We start from the raw sequence: 26,100 nt of genomic DNA, 5'->3' as shown, positions 1-26,100 counted from the left end.
AGATGAAAAAAACGACCATTTACTAATTTGGAGAATTCAGATGAAAAAAACGACCATTTACTAATTTGGAGAATTCAGATGAAAAAAACGACCATTACTAATTTGGAGAATTCAGATGAAAAAAAAAGTGACCATTTACTAATTTGGAGAATTCAGATGAAAAAAAAAGTGACCATTTACTAATTTGGAGAATTCAGATGAAAAAAAAAGTGACCATATACTAATTTGGAGAATTCAGATGAAAAAAAAAGTGACCATTTACTAATTTGGAGAATTCAGATGAAAAAAACGACCATTTACTAATTTGGAGAATTCAGATGAAAAAAACGACCATTTACTAATTTGGAGAATTCAGATGAAAAAAACGACCATTACTAATTTGGAGAATTCAGATGAAAAAAAAAGTGACCATTTACTAATTTGGAGAATTCAGACAAAAAAAAAAGTGACCATTTACTAATTTGGAGAATTCAGACAAAAAAAAAGTGACCATTTACGAATTTGGAGAATTCAGACAAAAAAAAAAGTGACCATTTACTAATTTGGAGAATTCAGATGAAAAAAACGACCATTTACTAATTTGGAGAATTCAGACAAAAAAAAAAGTGACCATTTACTAATTTGGAGAATTCAGACAAAAAAAAAGTGACCATTTACGAATTTGGAGAATTCAGACAAAAAAAAAAGTGACCATTTACTAATTTGGAGAATTCAGATGAAAAAAACGACCATTACGAATTTGGAGAATTCAGACAAAAAAAAAAGTGACCATTTACTAATTTGGAGAATTCAGACAAAAAAAAAAGTGACCATTTACTAATTTGGAGAATTCAGACAAAAAAAAAAGTGACCATTTACTAATTTGGAGAATTCAGATGAAAAAAACGACCATTACTAATTTGGAGAATTCAGATGAAAAAAAAAGTGACCATTTACTAATTTGGAGAATTCAGATGAAAAAAACGACCATTTACTAATTTGGAGAATTCAGACAAAAAAAAAAGTGACCATTTACTAATTTGGAGAATTCAGACAAAAAAAAAGTGACCATTTACTAATTTGGAGAATTCAGACAAAAAAAAAAGTGACCATTTACGAATTTGGAGAATTCAGACAAAAAAAAAAGTGACCATTTACGAATTTGGAGAATTCAGATGAAAAAAACGACCATTTACTAATTTGGAGAATTCAGACAAAAAAAAAAGTGACCATTTACTAATTTGGAGAATTCAGATGAAAAAAACGACCATTACGAATTTGGAGAATTCAGACAAAAAAAAAGTGACCATTTACTAATTTGGAGAATTCAGACAAAAAAAAAAGTGACCATTTACTAATTTGGAGAATTCAGATGAAAAAAACGACCATTACGAATTTGGAGAATTCAGACAAAAAAAAAAGTGACCATTTACGAATTTGGAGAATTCAGATGAAAAAAAAAGTGACCATTTACTAATTTGGAGAATTCAGATGAAAAAAACGACCATTACGAATTTGGAGAATTCAGACAAAAAAAAAGTGACCATTTACTAATTTGGAGAATTCAGACAAAAAAAAAAGTGACCATTTACTAATTTGGAGAATTCAGATGAAAAAAACGACCATTACGAATTTGGAGAATTCAGACAAAAAAAAAGTGACCATTTACTAATTTGGAGAATTCAGACAAAAAAAAAAGTGACCATTTACTAATTTGGAGAATTCAGATGAAAAAAACGACCATTACGAATTTGGAGAATTCAGACAAAAAAAAAAGTGACCATTTACGAATTTGGAGAATTCAGATGAAAAAAAAAGTGACCATTTACTAATTTGGAGAATTCAGATGAAAAAAAAAGTGACCATTTACTAATTTGGAGAATTCAGATGAAAAAAACGACCATTTACTAATTTGGAGAATTCAGACAAAAAAAAAGTGACCATTTACTAATTTGGAGAATTCAGACAAAAAAAAAAGTGACCATTTACTAATTTGGAGAATTCAGACAAAAAAAAAGTGACCATTTACTAATTTGGAGAATTCAGACAAAAAAAAAAGTGACCATTTACTAATTTGGAGAATTCAGACAAAAAAAAAGTGACCATTTACTAATTTGGAGAATTTAGATGAAAAAAACACCATTTACTAATTTGGAGAATTTAGATGAAAAAAAAGTGACCATTTACTAATTTGGAGAATTCAAAAAAGAAAAAAAATGATGGTTACCAATTTGGCGAATTCTACAAATCTGGTGTTTTTAATTTTGGTTGTTTTCATTTTTGTCCGCAGGTAAAAGTTGACGAGCAGAAAGTATTTAAAGAAAAATTGCAACATCACATTTTGGATTTGGAAGCAAGTTTAAAAGCCAAGGAAGAAATCTGCAGAGATTTAGGGGAAGCCATTAAGTAAGTTAATTTTTCATAAAAATAAATCCTGCTTCTCGCTGCTCAACTCCTGACAGTCCGTCGGGTTAGACACAATTCTAAATAGTAACCCATTAGGATAAGTCCAAAATTCATCATTCAAAGTCAAGACACCAGAAGTGGACTCGATTTACATAAATATGGAACGAAGTCAGAAAACATGAAACAAAATACGAAACCGTATGGAAGTAATTTATTTAAAAAATTTATTTTAGTTTTAACAATTTTTGTGTTGTCTTGGAACAATAAAAAATATTAATGTTTCATTTTTTTACATTTCTATAAATATTTTTTTTTTTTTTTTTAACATTTGTGTTATCACAGAAAAAAAAAAATCAATAAGAATTTTTAATTTTTACATTTCTTCCAATAATGTCTATTGGAAATCTATAATATAAAGCTGAACGTCTGTGTGTGTGTGTCTGGTCACGAATAGACTCCTATACGGTTGACTATTATAGAAAACTGATCACATATAATGATAGAAGATGTATCGAGACACAGGAATGGGTATGTTTGATCTGGCATAATGATGATTCATTAAAATTCTGGGGTCTGCGTATGCGCCTGGTCCACAAAGTATGGAAATAAAAAAATTTTAAAAAAACGTTTACAAGTGTTTCTGATATAGATATACATAAGAATACTTTGATAAGTATGTTTTAAGTTAAATAGGGATGGTATAATAAAATTGTGGGGTCTGCGTTCGCGCCTGGCCTCCATAGAATGGAAATAGGCACAAACTTTAATAAAGACTTTTCATATCTATCTGCGTAAGTATACTTTGATAATTATGTTTCAGTTTGAAGAAATATGGTATAATAAAATTATGAGGTGTTCGTTTGCGCCTGACCTCCATAGAATGGAAATATGTCACAAAGTTTAACAAGGTTTTTTAATATAGATCCACAGAATATTGTGATAAGTGTTTCCATGTGAACAGGTATGGTATAATAAATTATGGGGTTTATCTATTTTATTTTTACTTTCATCATATTTTACTTTGGTTTTGATACCCCCAAATTCGAAGCTATCTCTTTACAACCCTTCCTTAACCCAGTCACCGATGGGTACTTTTGCTAGTATATATATATATTCCAATCTTTTTCCCTCTTTCTCATTTTTTCCTTTTTGTTAGTCTCCTTCTCCTTTTTTTCTCTCTCTTTCTCTTTCTCCCTCTCTATTCTTCTTCCATTCTCTTTCTATCTCTTTTCCTCTCTCTCTCCCTCTTTCTCAGTGTCATTCTTCTCTGTCTTTTGGTTATTCTCCCCTTTTTTTTTTTTTGCAAATAAGGACCTGTGATGTAATGAATAAAGTACTCAGTAAAAAAATTCAGTTCTAAATAACACTCTTCTGACGGTTGAAGGTTCAATCCTCAGCGTGGGCGATACTAAAAATACAATTGCAAATTACATAAAACTTCTATCCGGTTATGTCCAAAAAATTCAGTATGCAAAGCTAAGACGCCGAAAGTGGATTCAATTTACCTAAATATGGAACGGAGGTCACTGAGCATGAAACGAAATACAAAACCATATGGAAACAATTTATTTAAAAAATTATTTTAGTTTTAACATTTCTTTTGCTGTCATGAAACAAAAAAAAAAAAACTTTCATTTTTTTTTTACATTTTTATAAATGTTCTTTTTAGTTTTAAAACTTGTGTTATATCAGAAAAAAAAAAAGAAAAAAACAATGAGAATTTTTAATATTTATGTTAGGGTCCCAACTGTGGGTTAAATAGAAACTGACTTGAAAACAACAAATATATTCTATTAAAAAATTTTTCTTCAAAATCTTTGGATTCGGCATTAAATAACCCGAAAAGGGTTGATATGCCGTAAAACAAAAACAACGAACCAACCAACCAACCTAAATATGGAACGGAACAGAATTACTGAACAAGAAACGAAATACGAAACCATATGGAAACAATTTATTTAAAAAAATAATTTTAGTTTTAATACTTCTTGTGCTACCATGAAACAATAAGTATCGAAAAAATTTTATTATATACATTTCTATAAATAGTGTCTTTTTGAAATAATATATTTATGTTTTTCACAAGATTTATCACAGAATTTCATCATAATGTATGAAAGTTTTTTTTTTATTAACATTTCTTGTGTTATTACAAAATCTTATTTTAAACATTTGTATAAAGAAAAGGGTTTCTTAAAATAAATAAATGGAATTCTGTCCTTAAATAGAAACTGACTTGAAAACAATAAATATATTCTATTAAAAAAATTTTCTTCAAAATCTTTGGATTCGGCATTAGGGTTGATAGGCCGTAAAACAAAAACAACCAACCAACCAACCTAAATATGGAACGGAACAGAATTACTAAACAAGAAACGAAATACGAAACCATATGGAAACAATTTATTTAAAAAAATAATTTTAGTTTTAACACTTCTTGTGCTACCATGAAACAATAAGCATCGAAAAAATTTTATTATATACATTTCTATAAATAGTGTCTTTTTGAAATAATATATTTACGTTTTTCACAAGTGTTATCACAGAATTTTGTCATAAATAATGTATGAAAGTTTTGTTTTTTTTAACATTTCTTGTGTTATCACAAAAAAAAAACTTATTTTAAACATTTTTATAAAAAAGTTTCTTAAAATGAATAAATGGAACTTCATCGGTTCCATCTGATTTTGTATTTCGTTTCATGCTTTGTGACTTCTGTTCCATATTTAGGTAAACCGAATTCACTTTTGGTGTCTCAACTTTGAGTAGTGAGTTTTTGGACTTAATCTCCCATTATATTCCAAGTGGCAATATACCTTGTTTGAGGTGAAAAAAAAAAAAATGTAAAAGTTTTGTGTTTGAATAACACTTATGAAGCCATTGTTTTGCATGAATAGTATTTTTTTTCATCAGAAAGCAATGCTTTATCAACCCACAATTGTCAGATTTTGCCATGGTTTTAAAAATGTGCAACAATCGTCTGATTTGAATAATTGTAATTTATAAACTAATAATTCAATTGAGCTGAAATCAAGTTTTTTTCCACTCTTTAGATAAAACGGATGGAGATGAATGTTGAATAGATTCTTCCGATGTGAATAAAAATTGTGTCGCATCTTCTGCTTGGTGCGGATTGTGAACCCACGTGACTTATTTTTCGTCATTCCTTCCGATTCAGAGCAAGTTGGTTGATGGACGCCCAACTGTTGAGAGATGTCCAAGCAAAAACATTTTCTCTCCACCTAACCCTAACCTTCTCCTTGGCTTTCCTCTTCCTCTTTTGCCTTCTAACGTACCTCAAAGCATAACTTTGACCGTCCAGTGGTTGATCGTTTGACATGGCCAAAAAGATAGAGATAAAAAGGGGGTCAATCAGAGGGGAAAAATCATGCATAAATCAAGTCCAATAATGAAATACACACATCGTACCCCAAAGTAACGATTTACTTTCGCCCAACGGCTATGAAAAGAACAAGCCGATAAGTGATTTGGGTGGTTTTGAAATACACTTCTTTGATAATGTGTCTCACGTTATTGCATTTTCCTATCATGGCGTGTCAAATTCGGCAAGATTGTTTGGTCCTGCTTGGGAATGTGTCTGTCGATTCAACGGTATTTGTTCATGGTGTGGCGTGTCGATTCGGCGGTGATGTTCGGAATTGCGTGGACGAATTTAAGGACCGTGCCGTCACTTGTAAAAACAAATATATATATATATATATATATATATATATATATATATATATATATGTATATTTTTTTTTTTTGTTCTGGCGCTCTCTCTCCCTTGTGTAGCAACAAATATAATACACATTTACCCGCATCTTGCTGCCTACACCCACCATGCTATGACATAAAACAACATTCACCCAGGATGAATTGAGCTCACTCTTCGCAAAGAACACACAGCATCTTAGATGAACACAGACCACACATGATGGTCAGCAACAGCCAAGATAGTTATGGATAACCAGTGTCAAGTCCAGTGACAAACACCGTAAACCTGTGAACTGGAGCTAAATTCCATGTCGACTTTGATGGTGCATAATCATGGCATGCAACGTGGCCGACCCAAGTCGCTCCTTCTAAAAGTGCTTGATGAAGGTGGGGTGGGGGGATGATTTTGCACAAGACGAGTGCAATTTTGTCAGTTTTTTATGTTTGTATTTTAATTGATTATTGGATGCATGAAAGAAATTTCACCAAAGTTTGAAAACATTTGTTAAAATCCTTGTTGTTGTTTAATGTTATGTTTTTTTGTTTTTTTTGCTATAGAAACTTGCAAAATGAGATAATGCTGAAAAACGATACAGTTGAGGGTTTACAGAAAAATTTAGAAGAACAGCAGAATGAACTGGACAACAGAGCAGCTAAAGTAAGTGGAAAAAATTCCTTTTGTTGAATATTACTTGTCAGAAATATACTTTTAAATTTAATTGTAGTCTACGAGTCCACAGATTAAGAGGGACATACAGTGTGATTGGCAAGATATGAAACTTAGAATTCCACAATCAACCTAACAATTTCCAACGAAAACAACACAAAATCGTTAGAAACATAAACAGCTCTAATCTTTGTTAAAGCAGATAAAACTAGAAATTTTTTATAAAATAGATAAACAAGAATATAACAAACTAATCACAGAAAACATTACAAAAAACTACAAAAAACTAGATACAAACAAATGCGACTATGTAGATATAATAAATACTGAAAGTAAACAAATTACCGATAAATTAAAAATCAGCGATAAAGTTGGCAAATTGAAACCTAGAGAGGCATACATTCTGCTCAAAGACCACAAATGGGACTTCAATAATAATCCCAGCACCCGCTTGATAAACCCAACTAAACCAGAAATAGATAGAATTAGCAAAGCAATACTTTCTAGAGTAAACAAACAAATCAAACAAGACCTAGAATTAAACCAGTGGACAAATACTGCCGAAGCCATCACCTGGTTTAAAAATATAGAAAACAAAAGTAAATGTACGTTTATACAGTTCGACATCATAGACTTCTATCCCTCGATATCCGAGGAACTTTTTAACATTGCCCTAGAATTTGCCGAGGCATACACTGATATATCCTCAGAAGAAATCAACATCATTAAAAAATGTAGAAAATCAGTTCTAATAAATAACAATAACCAATGGATAAAAACTAAAATGACAAATTTGTTTGATTTGGCGATGGGTGCCAGGGACTCTGAAGAGGCCTCAGATCTTGTAGGATTATTCATTCTATATACCCTCACAAGCATATTTGATACTACGGATATCGGCCTAAATAGAGATGACGGATTAGCTATAATAAAAGACTCCAACAAAGTCAAGGGAGATAACTTTAAGAAAATCATACACAAAGAAATGAAAAAATTAGGCCTAAAAGTAGATGTATTAGTTAACATAAAAATAACAAACTTCCTGGACGTCGCGTTAAATTTAGAAAAAAACACGTATGAACCCTACTTAAAAGATAATGCTACTCCAATATACATAAACCCTAAGTCCAATCACGCACCATCAATTATAAAACAGATTTCTAACTCGATCGTAAGTAGACTCAGCAATAACTCAAGCGATGAAAATGCATTTAACAGGTCAACCAATATCTACGAAACAGCCCTAAAAAATAGTGGATACAAAAATATTGATATCAAATATAAGCAACAAAACACCAATAACTATAATAAAATTAAAAATAGAAGAAAAAGAAATATAATCTGGTATGCGGCCCTATACAATCAAATGTTAAAAACAAAACTTGGCAAGAAATTTCTAGATCTTATTGAAAAGCACTTTCCCACAACCAACCCCTTACATGAAATTTTCAATAAAAATATCCTAAAGTTATCCTACAGCTGCTGCGAAAATTTAGAGATGATAATTAAAGCACATAATAACAAAATTTAAATAAAAACAATGTAAACAACAACAAAATAGACGATAAAAAAAGTAGACACCATGAGAAAAATAAAACTAACACAAAAGACACATATATAACTAGCAGAAATAATAATAATGATAATATTAATAAACCAACTCCGGACAACAACAACCATACTAGAAATAAAAATACTAATAACGAACAGGATAAATGCAACTGTAGATACCACACACTTTGCCCACTTCAAAATAAATGTCTAACCAAAAGCATAGTTTACCAGGCCACAATATTTGCGAAAGAAAACCCGAATAACAAGAAATATTACGTAGGTATGACTCCCTTAGATTTCAAAATTCGATATGATGACCACAAAAGTATATTCAACAATAAAAAACACTGTATGAAAACAACGCTAGCAAATAAATACTGGAAACTCAAGGAAAGCTGCCGTTAGCCGGTAGTCGAATGGAAAATAGTAAGACAAGCAAACACCTGTAGAGACCTAGACGACCCATGTAGATTATGCCTTCATGAAAAATTTGCTATCCTGTACTTTAAAGAACCCCAACATCTATTAAACTGTAGGAGAGAAATACCAAACAACTGTGTTCACAAGATAAAATTTACTCTAGGATAGCAATAAAAAATAGTTTTAAAACTAACAAAACAATAGAAAATAAACAAATAAATAAAATAAATAAACATGCATATACATAAACTATCATACATATATGTATGTATATATATATATATATAGATAAACTATAAGTATGTATATATATATATATATATATATATATATATAGATAAACTAACATAAAAAACCCTAACCTAGATTTAAAACAGGCCAAGAAACTAGATATCCAGGCTAAATAGAACACACACAAAGAATCAGGTCAACCAGAGGTCAAATCGGCCTTTGTCCTGTAAGTGCATGTTCATTGGCTGATAGGAAAGGCGTGGTGGATACTAGAAAGCTGATTGGCTAACTAAAATCTCAATAGAAGGTGCATATATAAAAACGACAAGCAACCACAAAATTTGCGCATAAGCCTGAAGAATCTTAGAGTGGATGAAATGCGGAATATTCAGTGTAGCTTAATCGCCATATATATTTTATAAATTACTAACTAGCTCTACCTACGTATTGAGCACTTTTGAAGTAAATACTTTAAGTTTACACATAAATTTATACTTTTGTATATTAATTTTATGTAAGTAAATGAAGAAGTTATATATATATATAGAGAGAGAGAGAGAGAGAGCAAATAGTTAATAAAACATGTTTAAAAACACTTTGAAATGAGTTAAAAACATATTTAATCTGAAAAGGAAATACTTAATAAGTGGATAGTCCTTAATCCGCAGAGTTTCAAAGAAATACTTTCCTTCTCATCAGAGGGTAGGAATTAGCAAAATGCAGGATCGGATTTTGCATACAAAAGTATTTGATGAAACTACAAGTAAATCAAAGATCTTACTTGATAACAAAAAGTGAAGAAAAAGGTGATTACACGTGAATGGATAGTCTGGTGAAAGGTAAAGTATCCAATGATGGTAAAATCCAAAAATGTAAATCCAAGAAAGTTAATTAAATTTCCATTCGCACAAGTAAAATCCAAGGAAATCGCGTAATTGGAAGATGGTCCAAAATAATCCAAAAGGCCGAAATCCGAAATATATATATATATATATATATATATATATATATATATATATATATATATATATATAAATAAGGATTGATATATATTATAAGAAAATATATTTCTACAAAAATATATATGTATATATATATATATATATATACACACATATATAGTACAAAATTTTGTTGAAATTCAAAGACTTACATTTTTTCTTTTACATAACTCTTGTTTATTTCATATTGGATCCCTTCATTACAGCCACTTTGTTAATGGGATGACAATTCTATGATTTTATGTTTTCATAAAAATTTTCTTTCACCAACTCATCGGATGTGATTTCCATCCGATGTTACCAACAAAAAGTTAACTTTGTACATGATAAAGCTGGTGCATTCATTTGGGGAAAAGAAATTCCATCCCCATGTTGTTACAGGTCGGCCATATATATATATATATATATATATATATATATATATATATACTAGCGGGGGGTACCCTGTGTTGCCCGGGTGTTTGTAGGCGTGTGTGTTTTTGGGTAAATGAAAAGAAAAATCGTTGGCCGGGTGTCCTGGGTGTTTGTTTAAAACAAACAAAATGACGCCTTGACGCAGTGTTGGAAAATAATAAAGTGTGAAAAAAAAATGTGTGACGTTTAACGGCAGGTGCGCGTTTTTGACGAGTTAAGCTATATAAATGACGTCAATTTTGAGTGCGGGACAGTGTTTTGTTTACCGCGAGTCTGTTCGCTTTTTTTTTTATACGGCGATCAAAAATTGTTGAATATTTATCTTTTCAAAGTCGGGCAAATTAAATAGACAGGTGACCCCGGTTGTTAACTTGTAGATATTATCATTTAGGCGTGATATAAAAAGTTTTAAGAAGAAGTGATTCGACCGATCGCTTCTCGGAAAAAAGCCTTTCTCGGACATACACAAAAAGTGAACATACATACATACACACATTTTCGTTTTTATATTCATATATATATATATATATATATATATATATATAATCTAAATGAAGGATCCAAATCTAACATGCGAATATAGTTTCTATTATTCTAAACCAGGTAAGAAATATAAATAAAGTATAAAGCTCATCTAAGAATGGAATTTTTTCCATAACGGTGAGCATTTTTTGTATTCAGTTGTAGCAGTATTGATAGTGAAATAAATGATACCCTCTTCAAATCAATAAAACAACTTAACAATAAACTAGCAATTATTATTAAAAAATTAAATTAGCAATTTGGGGACTGGAAATTAATTTAATTGATTTTGTCATCTGACATCTAAAGTTTGTAGAATCCATGCTGGTTTATTTATTTATTTACTTTACTCCTTGTTCTAAATGTTTTTGCCCATAAATGCAGGAGTAGACATCTTCTCATCGGAGTGAAACACATTTGTTTTGCTGTCAGAATAATAATTAGAGGATATATACTATTTTATTTTGATACCCAAGAATACAACACATGAATTATAACTCTGGCTTTGAAGACATGAGCAGCATAAGTGATTAATAACAGATGTGGGTTAAACCCATGGGTAAAAACCAATTTTTAAGATTAAAAACATAATTTATATCTTTAATTTATTTAAATAAGCTATCGTAGCACGTTCTGGATCTGTTTGATTAAATTAATTATTAAATCATAGTATATTAATGCTCAATTATGAAATGTGATAATTTTGTTGCTTAATCCTTAAGTCAACTCTTTTCGGCTTAAAACTTATTGGTATATGAAAATTTACTGGATTACACGAACTCAGTATATTACATACAAGTCTCTCTCTCTCTCTCTCTCTCTCTCTCTCTATATATATATATATATATATATATATATATAATATTTTTATTTATATAGACAAATATTATATAATATTATGCTAATGTTTCGGAGCGATTGGTTTATTAAAAAACCAAAAGTTCCTCACCAGGTAACAGAAATAAATTTATCTGCTATTCAAAGCATCTTTTTTTTTTTTTTTTTTTTACACGGTGGTCACCACTTATCAAGGCCCGGAAGCCACTCAGGGATAAGGGTTATTGCAATTACATTACGTTAGTGTGGAGATTTGATGAAGTGTTTACTTAAGGGGGCGGTTCATCAGGAACTTGTTAACGTTGGACTTGAACACATCCAAGTTGTAGTCAGGTGGGAAGTAGGTAGACGGAAAAGAGTCTGGTTCTTAAATGAAAGAAGTGAAACATATTTTTTTATTTATAAAAATAAAATATTAAATCGCTAACTTGAAGTGGAAAGGAGTGACATTTCAGACTGAAAAATAGAACGAGATGTTGGGGAAGGAGATGTCAAAGCTTAATAAGGTAAAAGGGAAGGGTAGAAAGAGATAAAAAGGAAAAGGAAGTGACAGTTAAAAAGAAGAAAGAAAGAAAAAGAGAAGAACCGAGAGAATTAAGGAAGACGTAAGGGGTCAGTATCGTTACATTACATTACTATAACGAGCCTTTTGGCCAAGATGAAAGTGTAGTATCTGTTCCGGCAGATGCTGCAAGCTATGACTAGCTATGACTAGCTATGACTAGCAAAGACCAGATGTGGGGGCAACCCCACATGCCTGACCATTAACCAGCTTCCATTTCCCACCTCTCGGGAGCTGGTCCCCTTTTTCCCTTCCCCTTCCCTTCACTCCTCACATTAAAAATCGGCCTTGTGCCTAATTTGCTCGGTGGGGGAGCAAATAAACACCATCTGTTCCGGCAGATACTGCAAGCAAAGACCATATGTGGGGGAAACCCCACATATAAGACCTTGGTCAATGTAGGGGCAACCCTTCATACCAATTGTCACTATCCAGCTCCCCTACTCCCCGGGGAGTTGGTCCCCATTTCCCCTTCACTCCTCACATTAAAAATCGGCCTTGTGCCTAATTTGCTCGGTGGGGGAGCAAATAAATACCATCTGTTCCGGCAGATACTGCAAGCTATGACTAGCTATGACTAGCTATGACTAGCAAAGACCAGATGTGGGGGCAACCCCACATGCCTGACCATTAACCAGCTCCCATTTCCCACCTCTCGGGAGCTGGTCTCCTTTTTCCCTTCCCCCCTCTCTTCACTCCTCACATTAAAAATTGGCCTTGTGCCTAATTTGCTCGGTGGGGGAGCAAATAAATACCATCTGTTCCGGCAGATACTGCAAGCTATGACTAGCTATGACTAGCAAAGACCAGATGTGGGGGCAACCCCACATGCCTGAGCTTTAACCAGCTCCCATTTCCCACCTCTTGGGAGCTGGTCCATTTTTCCCCTTCCCCCTCCCTTCACTCCTCACATTAAAAATCGGCCTTCTGCCTAGTTTGCTCGGTGGGGGAGCAAATAAATACCATCTGTTCTTCAGATGCTGCAAGCTATGACTAGCTCTGACTAGCAAAGACCAGATGTGGGGCAACCCCACATGCCTGACCTTTAACCAGCTCCCATTTCCCACCTCTCGGGAGCTGGTCCCCCTCTTCCCTTCCCCCTCCCTTCACGTCTCACATTAAAAATCGGCCTTGTGCCTAATTTGCTCGGTGGGGGAGCAAATAAATACCATCTGGTCTTCAGATGCGGCACTTCCATTTCTCGTTCTCTTTCAGTGGAGGAGAAATCCTTCACGACTGAGACAATTTTAATTTTTGTACCTTTTCTCCACGTTAAAAAACGACCCTGGTGTCTAACTCTGTCCCGTGGGGAGGCATTGTAAATAGGTACATTACTATAATAAAAGAGGAGGGGTGAAAACAATATGCCAAGTTTACGAGCGTTTAAAATAATTTCTTCAAAAACACAAACGCTAGAAGATTTTTTTTTTCTTTGCATAAGAGCATTGTTTTTCTTTTTATAAATATTTTTTTCTTTTAAGTACGCCAAAGGATAGAGTACTGTTGCCGCATCTGGGCAGGGGTTGCCAGAAGCACCTTATCCTGCCTTTCTGCCCTCACCCCAACCGCTGCCCTCTATTTCACAATAATATGACGATAATTGGCGTGATAATGAGAAAAATCTGGAGTGCTTAATTGTACACCAAATAATATGGTAATGTTATATTTATTGATCTCGGACAACACCGAGTAGAACAACGATCATGGTTAATTCTGGACAACACAAAAAATTAATTTTTTTGGATAAAAAAACCAATAACATGCAGCAAATATGAGTTTATTAACATTTCTATGAAAATAGTGTCCATTGTATTTTAAATATAGAACTGACCCAAATGAGATAAATTAATAAATACTAATAAAATACTCAGAAAGTAATATTGTGTTACATAGTTCAATACAAATAACAAAATCACATTGTAAGACACAATCGTTAATTTACTCAGCAGACAATGTTCTTTTTTAGTCCTGTTTTTTTTTTTATCTTCCTTTTTTGCCCTGTTTCTTTTGAATCTTTCCTTTTTTTGCCCTGTTTCTTTTGAATCTTCCTTTTTTTGCCCTGTTTCTTTTGAATCTTCCCGTTTTTGCCCTTTTTTTTTACATGGGGGGTTACCACTTATCAAGGCCCAGAAGCCACTCGAGGATAAGGGTTATTGTATGTCCAGTAACCAATGGGATAGTATCGTAGTAATCGTTAGTATTTGAGTTTTGCTGACGTGTCTTACTTAAGGGGGCTGTTCATCAGGAATTTGTTTGTATTGGACTTGAAGACATCCAAGTTGAATTCGGGGGGTGGGGATAGGCAAGCGGCAGAGAGTTCCACAGCCGTGCAGTTCTAAGAAAGAAGCTTTGTTCATGGAATCTACATTTTGATTTAGGCACGGATAAAGAGTGGGGAAAATTATTGACAGTGGTTTCAACTAGTCGGGTGTTTTTTGTGAAAGATTGGGAGAGAGGTTGCAGAGAAGAGAAAAGGGCATCCCCCACCAAGCCACGATGTCTGTTTCTTTTGAATATTCCTTTTTTGCTTTGTTTCTTTCAAATCTTTCCATTATTCTGATTATTATTATTATGATTTTTATGATTATGATTTTTATTATGATTTTTTTATTATTATGATTATTATTATTATTATGATTATGATTTTTATTATGATTATTATTATTATGATTATTATTATGATTTTTATTATTATTATTATTATGATTATTATTATTATTATTATTATTATGATTATTATTGTTATTATTATGATTATTATGATTATGATTATTATTATTATTTTTATTATGATTATTATTATTATTATTATTATAATTATTATTATTATGATTTTTATTATGATTATTATTATTATTATTATAATTATTATTATTATGATTATGATTTTTATTATTATTATTATTATTATTATGATTATTATTATGATTTTTATTATTATTATTATTTTTATTATGATTATTATTATTATTATTATGATTATTATTATTATGATTATTATTATGATTTTTATTATTATTATTATTATGATTATGATTATTATGATTATGATTTTTATTATTATTTTTATTATGATTATTATTATTATAATTATTATTATTATGATTTTTATTATGATTATTATTATTATTATAATTATTATTATGATTATGATTTTTATTATTATTATTATGATTATTATTATGATTATTATTATTATTATGATTTTTATTATGATTATTATTTTTATGATTATTATTATTATTATTATTTTTATGATTATTATTATTATTATTATTATTATTATTATGATTTTATTATTGTTATTATTATTATTATGATTATGATTTTAATATGATTATTTTATTATGATTATTATTATTATTATGATTTTTGTGATTATTATTATAATTATTATTATTATGATTTTTATTATGATTATTATCATTATTATGATTTTTATTATGATTATTATTATTAAGATTATTATTATTATTATTATTATGATTATTTTATTATTATTATTTTTATTATTATTATGATTATTATGATTATTATTATGATTTTTATTATGATTATTATTGTATTTGAAAATGAGGTTACATCAAAAGGAGATCACTCATATTCTTGTCTAGGGTTGTCAGATTGGCCTTTTAAAACCAATTTTTGAAAATTTGGCCCTTTTCTTTTCTTTTTTTTTAAGCAGTTTGGCTTTCTAAAATTGTATTTGGCTATTTTTCAAAGTGAAACATAGATTAACTAAGGAAGGAAAAAAGCAGAATATTATATAGATTGATCCGGATAACAAATGATCCTAGTTAACTGCTGATTTTTTGTTCATCCCCAATTCACAATAATAATAATAATAATAATAATATGAAAATAAATAATGTTGATAAAGAAAATAGTCTGGAGAGATTTAATATATACCACTTACCAAATGTAATAGGTCTGCTTTTTCAACTAAGCTCCAACCCCTGTCCCATCGCAATAATGTTGCATCCTTGTGCCTGTTTTAGAAGTATTTTAATGGAATGTGCTCTGATGAACTCATTGCGTATGTGCTCCGTTGACATACATATCCTCAACAAACCTGCTTATCAACAAAATCCCACCCCTTCACTGTTGAGGTCCCTAAATGCCAGAAAGCTTTCTACTCTAATAGTTTCTTCCCTCGAACAGCTAGACTTTGGAATTCCCTTCCTGCTACCTGCTTCCCTGAGAGTATTGATATGTAGAAGTTTAAATGTAATGTAAACTAACATCTTGTTAATCTTTCTTAGGCACGGTCCCAAATTGTAGCCCCTGGTGTCCAAGTGGCGATATTATGCCTTGTTAGGGATGAAGGTGAGTAGAAAGACAAAGTACTGTAATCTTAAATTTATTGATCCCAAACTATGCAGAGTAAAACAAATAGTCGCAGCATATTTCCAAATTCTTGTTCCCCCACACCACTGGCTCACTCGGTGGCTTTCTCTAAAATTGTTTTTTTGTTGTTGTTTTTTTTCTGATACCGTCGTCTCACACGCACACAGGGGAGCCATGGCTCTCCAGGTTGGGAAATCGATGTTGATTCCAGCTTTTTTTTACACTAGCTATTACTATCCATCTACTTTGTTTAGGTTTCCGAATTAGTGGCTACAATGTCTGAATACCAAAAAGAAATGGAAGGCCGCGTTTCAAATTTGGAGAACCATTTAAAGACGACGGAAAATGATATCAAAGAAAGAACTGAGCAGGTAAATAATCCCCATATTAAAAAAAAATAAATAAAAATATAGAAAAATTTGCATGATGGACGTACCGTGATGAAAGGAAAATATCGTATTCCAAAAATCGCGTAAATTGGTCAAGTAATTTTATTTTTAAATAAGAAAATCAAATTTTATGCATAACAGGATAGCATCCATCTTATACACCATTTGAAAACAATCTAAAAAAAAAAAAAAAAATTCAAAGGGAGATAACTCAGTAATTTAATGGACTAAAATGTCTGTATTGTATTTCTTTTAGTCTGTCTAGTTGTCTCTCCAGCCCACTTTTTCTTGGAAACTACTGGGCTAATTTGGCTGAAATTGTGTCTGGACCTTTATGATGATAAGGTGCAGCAAACTAAGTAATATGGTATCTGTTCGATGCAGAGGAAGGAATTAATAAGGGTTAGTCACCACAATACCACATTTACTCTAGATGTTTGGCATAAAGCACTCATTCTAAGTTAACACACACACACACACACATATATATATATATACATATATATACATATACATACATATATACATATATATATACAATATTTATTACGACACTATATATACATATTTATACAACCTTGAAATATGTATATATAGTGTCATAACAAATATTGTATCTTCAGCTCTCACATCCACGATCGAGCACTGTATTGGATTTTTTTCATTGTCTCCTGACACGCTATATATATATATATATGTAAATATATATATATTTCCGTAGAAATATATTTTCTTATTATATATCAATCCTTATTTAAGAAGCTCAATGTAATTACAGAGCAATATAGAGAATAAATGACAAAAAGTTATATTCCAAAATTCATGATGTTGACCATCTTATAATTTATTCCTTTAATTCAGTTTACTGATACAATTCTTGACAGTATCTGTTTCGAAACGCAAAATCAATCACTTAATTATATCAATCTGAATCTATTCTGCCCTTAACTCATCAGAAGAAATAGCAACAATCAATCCGTCAAAAGGAAATGAAGTGTGATTTGACATGATTAAAATCCGAAAATTGGAAGAGAAGCTGCAGATACCTTTTTATTTTTCCATTACGCCATATTGAATTTTTATCAAACAAAGTCATTAAACCCAACTATTCATACTAACAATTTTAATTAATTAATGAATCCTCTACCAAAATGTTCTATTTAATAATTAGTAAATTTATTATTAAGCTTTGTATACATACTTATGAAAATAATATTAACAAATTATAAACTATTATACATGTTTGTATATACGAAACTAAATAAAAAAAAAAAATATATATATATATATATATATATATATGTATATATATATATATTTCTGTGGAAATATACGTTATTTCCTTATAATATATACCAATCCTAATTTAAGAAGCTCAATGTAATTACAGAGCAATATAATGAATGAATGACAAAAGTCTGCTTCAAATTTCACGATGTTGACCATCTTGCAATTTATTCCTTTAATTCAGTTGATATTCACAATACCAATTTCAAAATGGCTTAATGTAAACATATTATAAGGTCTTTACAGCTTCTTTTCTAATTTTCGGATTTTTAATCATGTCAAAACGTATTTTATTTCTTTTTGATGGATTGATTGTTGCTATTTCTTCTGATGAGTTAAGGGCAAAATAGATTCACTGATTGATATAAAAATTAAATGATTGATTTTGTGCTACGAAACAGATAATGTCAAGAATTGTAAATATCAACTGAGTTAAAGGAATAAATTGTAATCATGAACTTTGGAATGTAGAGTTTTGTCATTCATTCACTATATATATATATATATAATTCAGAATAATGAAATACAATAAATCTACTGGTGTGCAAATCCAGTGATTATCAGTCTTACAATATATATATATATATATATGTATATAAATAAAATGAACTCATTTTTTCCTGTCTGATTTTGACCTTAATAGGATTAAAAATCAAGATATTTCATGTAAATATAATATGCACAAACGGCAGAACAATATCTGAGGTGTGTTATAGGCTTATTATTTCTCAAATTCCTCGATAATCTTAGATTTCTATACTTTTTCTGCTGAGAAGTCACGGCCAAAATCGGTTAAGATCAATGGAAGTGGTAAAATATTTTCTCTCTAATAAATTCCTCCTCCCCCTGCCACCACTTAACACCGTTTGGGGATCGTTCACAAGGAATAGTTGAGAAGAGAACACCGGTTTGGCTTCGTAGTTCTTTCATGTGAAGTTATTTAAAATCACTAAACTAAGCTGCAGTGTTCTGTGGCGTAGTGGTTAGCGTGCTGGACAATTCACATTATATTTTCACGTTCGCGCCGACCTACCCTAGTCGTTTTTTTTTTTTTTTTTTTTTTTTTTTCCTAAACAACTGGAATGGACTTTTCTTGGTGGTTGAACTGTTAACGTTGCAGATATTTTTTTTTTTTTTTTTCACACTTTATTTTCCTACTTTTACTCATGACTCCGGGTTTGATCCTTCCTGCTTACCTACCATAACATTTTTAAAAACTCCCCCCCCCCCGGTCCCGGAAACAAACACTCGGGCAACGCCGGGTACCCCCGCTAGTATATATATATATGAGCAAACAGCTAATGAAATATGTTAAAAAACACTTTGAAATGAGTTAAAAACATATTTAATTTGAAAAGGAAACACTAGATAAATGGATAGTCCTTAATCTGCGGAGTTTCGAAGAAATACTCTCCTTCTCATCAGAGGGTAGGAATTAGCAAAATGCAGGATCGGATTTTGCATGCAGAAGTATTTGATGAAACAACAAATAAGTCAAAGATCTTACTTGAAAACAAAATAAGTTAAGCAGAGAGAATATGGTAAAGAAAAAGGTGATTACACATTAATGGATAGTCTGGTGGAAGATAAAAATATCCTGTGACGGTAAAATCCAAATGTAAAACTTCAAGAAAGTTAAAAGAATTTCCATTTGTACAAGTAAAATCCAAGGAAATCCCGTAATTGGAAGAAGATGGTCCATAATAATCCAAAGGCAGAAATCCATGGAATAATTCACAAAAAAGTGTGTACAAGGAAAAAATAATATTAACAAAAGAAAAATAAGATGTGCTTTTCACTCTATTTCCGAGACATTATATATATATATATATATATATATATATATATATATAACTACTTCATTTACTCACATAAAATTAATATCCGAGAGTATAACTTTATGCATAAACTTTAAGTATTTACTTATATATATATATATATATATATATATATATATATATATATATATATATATAGTAAGTTATAAAAATATATATAGCAATTAAGCTACACAGAATATGGCCTGACGAATTTTCACAAGAATGAAATGCGGAATATTCTGTGTAGCTTAATTGCCATATATTTTTATAACTTACTACCTAGCTCTACCTATGTATTGAACACTGTTGAAGTAAATACTGAAATTTTATGCATGAAATTATATTTTCATATATTAATTTATGTGATTAAAATTAAGTTGTCACATATATATATGTATATATGTGTATATATATATGTACATATATGTATATATATATGTGAAAGGACCTGAAGAGGGATGGTCATTGACGAGAGAGTCAGAAGATTTGGGGCTATATATAATGATGGGGGAGAGCAGCGTGTTTTCCTTATGTAAATTAGATGTCTATATACATATATACATTTTATGAGAGAAAGTAAATTAGAGTAAACTAGCGTAGTGGATTACGTCTAAAAGTTAAAATATCGTAGAGATTTAAAAGATTGCTTCTGGAAATATAACCGTTATAGATTAAGTAAATAAAATGAAATGAGATTACGAAGGGAGTTTTTAAAAATTAGAGATAATTGAATTTGGATAAAATAGCGTAGTAACTTGACAGATGGTGTCTAAAAATAAGAATAGGAGGTGATAAAATGGGGTCTAAAAATAGACAATGATAAAATAAAATACGGTAAATAAGTAAAATAAAAATAATAAAATGAAGTGAAATTACGAATGGATTTTTTTTTTTTAAATATATATATATATATATATATATATATATATTTCTAGTTTAACCTGTGTCTAAATTGTTCTCTTTAATAATTATTTTCGACAGATAGGGAGCAATGTGGAAAAAACCTTTTCTTTGTTTAATTATATTGTTGGAATGGGAGATTATAGCTGACTCAATTAAACATCGTGTTGATCTGTTATGTATGTGTTTAAGGAAAGTTGCTTTGTTTAAATTAATTAAACGTAATTTAAAGAAAAGAATATACGTAGGAGAAAGTCAACGTAATTTAAAGAAAAGAATGTATGAACACAAGAAAGAGATGTAAAAAAACAACGATACATTCAACGCCATATTTTGTCACATCATGGAGAACGACCACCATTTAATTCCAATACAATTACAGATTCCGATTCTTTACAAATCTCTAAATATTCTACTATAAAATTGTTATTTTTTCACGATTGTCATGTTTTTTTTTTTGTTTTTTTTTTTGGTTTTTTTTTTGTTTTTTTTTTTGTTTTTTTTTTTTTGGTTTTTTTTTTTTGTTTTTTTTTTGGGGTTTTTTTTTTGTTTTTTTTTTTTGTTTTTTTTTTTTTTGTTTTTTTTTTTTTGGTTTTTTTTTTTTTTGTTTTTTGTTTTTTTTACATTGGTGTCACCACTTATCAAGGCCGATTGGCCACTCAAGGATAAGGGTTAAAGAGTGTACAGTAGTCAAAAGGACAATATAGTAATCGATAGTAATGGAAGTTTGGTAAATTTGTTAACTTAAGTGGAACGGCTCATCAGAAACTTGTTCACGTTGGACTTGAAGACAACCATATTATAGACAGCTGGAAAGCAGGAAAACGGAAGACAATTCCACAGGCGTGCAGTTCTAAGAAAGAAGCTTTGTTCATGGAATCTACGTTTAGGTTTAGGTACAGATAAAGAGTGGAGGGAATTATTGATAGTGTTTTCAGCTAGTCTAGTGTTTCTTGTGAAAGTTTGGCGAGGGGGGACCATAGATTGAAGCTCAGTCGAACACTTTCCATGAAAATAATGATAAAGCAGAGACAAACTCGCAACATCTCTTCTGTGAGATAGAGGTTGCAGCGAAGAGAAAAGGACATCTCCCACCAGGCCACGAAGTCATGTGTATATGTTTTCTCAAACGTATGAACATTGTGGGGTGGCGATCTGTAGATTTTAGTTTCATTGGACCCCCTGACAAAAGGAAGGTGAACCTGTAAGTTCACCCTTGTCTGTTTGTCCGTTCATCATGCAACAGTTACCCTTAAATGTAAATTCACCCTTGTCTGTTTGTCTGTCCGCTCTTTTCTCGATAACTACGCCTTGGAATTTTTTGAAATTTTGCACAAACATTAAACATGATATGAGTAAAAAAGTAACAGAATGGATTTTCTAGGAAAAAAAAACTCCGGCTGGCCCTTCCCCTCCCTCTTCCCCAGGGGTGTCTTTCGGGTTAAAATGGCTAAAACTGATACTTTTGTGCTTATTAAAAAAAATTAATACCTTGGATTTTTATAAAACTTTCAAAAAAGTGTTAACTCACTGATTTCTATAATTTTGTTTGTCTATACTTTGCGATAACTCTTGGGTGTGACCCAGGGGCTCTTTTAGGGCTAAAAAAAACACTCCATTTTTGGGACTATTTTACCATATTTGTCCAAATTTCACTGTTTTGCATGGTGTTGAACTCAGTTAAAAATATGTTAAGGCCTTGGGGACTTTTGGGGCTAAATGGGGAGGGGGGCGTTGGGGGAGGCAAATGATGGACTTAGTAATTTTTTTTTTTTTTTTTTGCAAGGTGAAGAACTCAAATTTACATATGTTAAGGCCTAAAACTGCACCGTTTGTTCATTTTCACCTGGATTTGACGTCTCCTGAGGACTTTGGTGGCAAAATGGGGGAAGGGGGGGGCAAATGCTTAACTTGGTCATTTTTTTTATGCCTCATTCACTGTGCACTCACGGAGCACCATGCATGCTTCACTTGTTTTAAACAAAATCAAATGGAAAAAGATAATAAATGGCATTTTTTTGGCATCGGAAAATTGGCACAATTTTCCGATTCCGATAACTCCCAAAATTCTGATTTGTCCGATTTCTGATTCTGATATCTGGAATAGTTTGCTTTCCGAGTTGTAAACTATTGAAAAAAAAACTTAGTTATTCAAAAAAATTTTCAAAATGTTTTCATCTTTTGTGTTTCAATATTTTTCATTTTTATGATTTTTTCATTTTTATGATTTTTTCATTTTTATGATTTTTTCATTTTTATGATTTTTTCATTTTTATGATTTTCTTATTTTTATGATTTAGATTCGAAACTACAAGGAACAGAATGAAATGACTTCCCTTGAACTCGAAGACAAAATGTCTCTTCTGGAACATGCTGACCAAACGTGCCACAAATTACAGCTGGAACTGACAGAAAAAAAGTCGACGGTGCAGACTTTAACACAGGTTTACCAATACTTTTTCTGATTTTTTTTGCGTGTTTTAAAGCAAACACATTATTAATGATTTTATAGAAAACAAGCAGATATATCTGGCATTGCCCGGTATTAAATGTAACATTAAATTGCTTTAAAAAAATGAAATAAAAAACACGGAAAGAAACCGAGACATGTGCATGCGAGTATTACGTTTTTTTTAAACAGTTCAGTAAAAAAAAAAAATACTCAAGCTGAGATTGGAACCAAAACCTAAACACAGTGAGTCAAGTACAATAACCATTATACCAGTTTGACATGCTTTTTTAAGCGTGTTTTCAAACCTACTTATTCTCAACATAAGAAATCTGTCATGTGAACAATTTGCACACATCTGGGAAACAGTTGACAAACAGATAAAAATCCGATCAGTTTTGACCCATTAGTAGCCCTTTTTACGGGATGAAAACTGATAAAAAAAGTATTCCACATGTCTGAATACCTTATATACCAAATTTCATATCTGTAAATCAAAAATTTGTTGAGTATATGGGTTGAGAAGTGTCCTCACATACATTCTCACTTTAATAGATATGTAGACTAGCGATATTTAACCAGTGTTGCTGGACAAGAAATACACGAGGTGATCACAAAGTGTTTTATTATTATTATTATTATTATAACAACAACAACAATAATAATACTAATAACAACAACAACAATAATATGGAAAGATACACTGAATAATAATAATGAAATATTAAGTAAAACTCTGGAATGCGGAGACTAATATATAAACCACATACGCGGGCCAGACGAGCGATTAACGAGACAAAACAGAAACCGTTACATGGAACCAAAAACATTGAAGCTGTATATTTATTGGTTCTCCATCCCCATTCCCATAACCCAATTACCCTCCCACCCAGAATGATGCCAAATAGTCGAGAAGGCTCAAGGGGGATGAAAAGACTGAGGAGAGAGCGCTGACTAGACGTCTGCTGAACAAATTCCAAGAGAACTGGTACCTTGGACAGGCTTATTGCCATTTAAACTTCAGTGGAGATCAATGGCCACTGCTAGCGAGAAATCAATGCTTAGCGGCTGTTGCGATAATGCAAATTCATTTGCAAATGTTATCGAAAGAGGTGGAGGGTACTGGAAATCTGGGGAGACTTGTTGTCACTCAGTTACCAGGGAACACTACAGGTTGTTCTCAAGGAGAAATCCTTTACAACTTGTGTGAAAACTCCTTGTGAGCCAATAATAATAACAACGATAACAATAATAATAATAATAACAACAACAACAACAACAATGATAATAACAGTAATAAAAATAACAATAATAATAATTATAACAATCATGATAATAACAATAATAACAATAATAATAATGATAATAATAAAAACAGCAATATTGATATAAAAACAATAATAATAATAAGCAATAAATGCAAAAACAATAATAATGAGAATAATAATAACAATAATGATAATAATAAAAACAGCAATATAAAAACAGTAATGATAATAATAATAACAACAACAATAATAATAATCACAACAATAGTAATAATAAACAATAAATACAATAATAATAATGATAATAATATTGATGTAACATTTTCATAGATCGCACATGTTCTCATAAATGCAAACCTAGTTTAAATAAATTTCTTAACTCAATTTTTCTAACTTGGGAATAGTGCAACATTTTCTAAATATCATTATAAACTCTTCCAGAACATTAAACGATGTTTATAATGATTGAACTATTAAAGAAAGAATGAAGAAGAAATACAGTTGCAAGTGAGGAAGAATTTTATATATATTTTTTGTGCCTCTCTATTTTAGACCATCCAGAATCTGAAAGAACAAGAAAAAGAATCAACTAGAAACAAATCTGAAACAACACAGGAACTACGATTGACACGAGAACGTCTTCAAAGCCAAACAAACGATTTCATTTTAGTTCGTCATCAGCTTGAACAGTTACGGCACGAACACGACAAACTCGCACAGCAACTTGATAATATGGCTGTCACAATAAGTGTAAGTTTTTTTTTTTTGGTCCCAAAAAATTTATTTTCAGGGACACAAGCGTTGCATTTATTATATACCCTTGGTCTTGTATTATTTATTATCTGTAAATCCGAGCTATAAATACCGCTTGTCTGCTCGTTTTAACTTTTTTCTTCTTGTCCTATTTATTATCTGCCCCTGTTTCTTGCACCACTTATTATCTGCCCCTGTTTCTTGCACCACTTATTATCTGCCCCTGTTTCTTGTACCACTTATTATCTGCCCCTGTTTCTTGCACCACTTATTATCTGCCCCTGTTTCTTGCACCACTTATTATCTGCCCCTGTTTCTACCCTCGTCTTCTTATATTATTTATTATCTTTACATCATCAGCGCTCTGATCCCTCATCTGGCATCAATTGAAATGGATGGTTCTCGTCTTGGGGAGGCTCCATGTTTTGACAAGCTTCTGGGTTTGACCTTTACCCCTGATCTGAAATGGAACACGTACATCAAGTCTGTTGCCCAGGTCACTGGGAAAATGGTGGGATCTTAATACTGTTCCAGAAGATATCTCACTACTGATGCAATTCTCTATCTGTATAAAAGC

The 26,100-nt window shown here is 31.1% G+C and overlaps 1 protein-coding gene across 5 annotated transcripts in view; it reads left to right on the top strand.

The window, feature by feature from the left end:
• The window catches only part of LOC145268610 (uncharacterized), a 142,714-nt gene that overhangs the window by 87,081 nt on the left and 29,533 nt on the right, over positions 1–26,100 (top strand). For all 5 annotated transcript variants that reach the window (XM_080124062.1, XM_080124063.1, XM_080124064.1 and 2 more), the window contains 5 exons: positions 2,270–2,385; positions 6,661–6,760; positions 16,912–17,028; positions 23,354–23,497; positions 25,323–25,520. In XM_080124062.1, coding sequence (XP_079980188.1) covers positions 2,270–2,385; positions 6,661–6,760; positions 16,912–17,028; positions 23,354–23,497; positions 25,323–25,520 — 675 coding nt within the window. The remainder of the gene's footprint in view (positions 1–2,269; positions 2,386–6,660; positions 6,761–16,911; positions 17,029–23,353; positions 23,498–25,322; positions 25,521–26,100) is intronic.

The sequence above is a fragment of the Euprymna scolopes genome, chromosome 44 (assembly GCF_053919585.1).
Source record: "Euprymna scolopes isolate OS-2025 chromosome 44, ASM5391958v1, whole genome shotgun sequence".
NCBI lineage: Eukaryota > Metazoa > Mollusca > Cephalopoda > Sepiida > Sepiolidae > Euprymna > Euprymna scolopes.
This window is presented reverse-complemented; position numbering and strand designations above follow the sequence as displayed.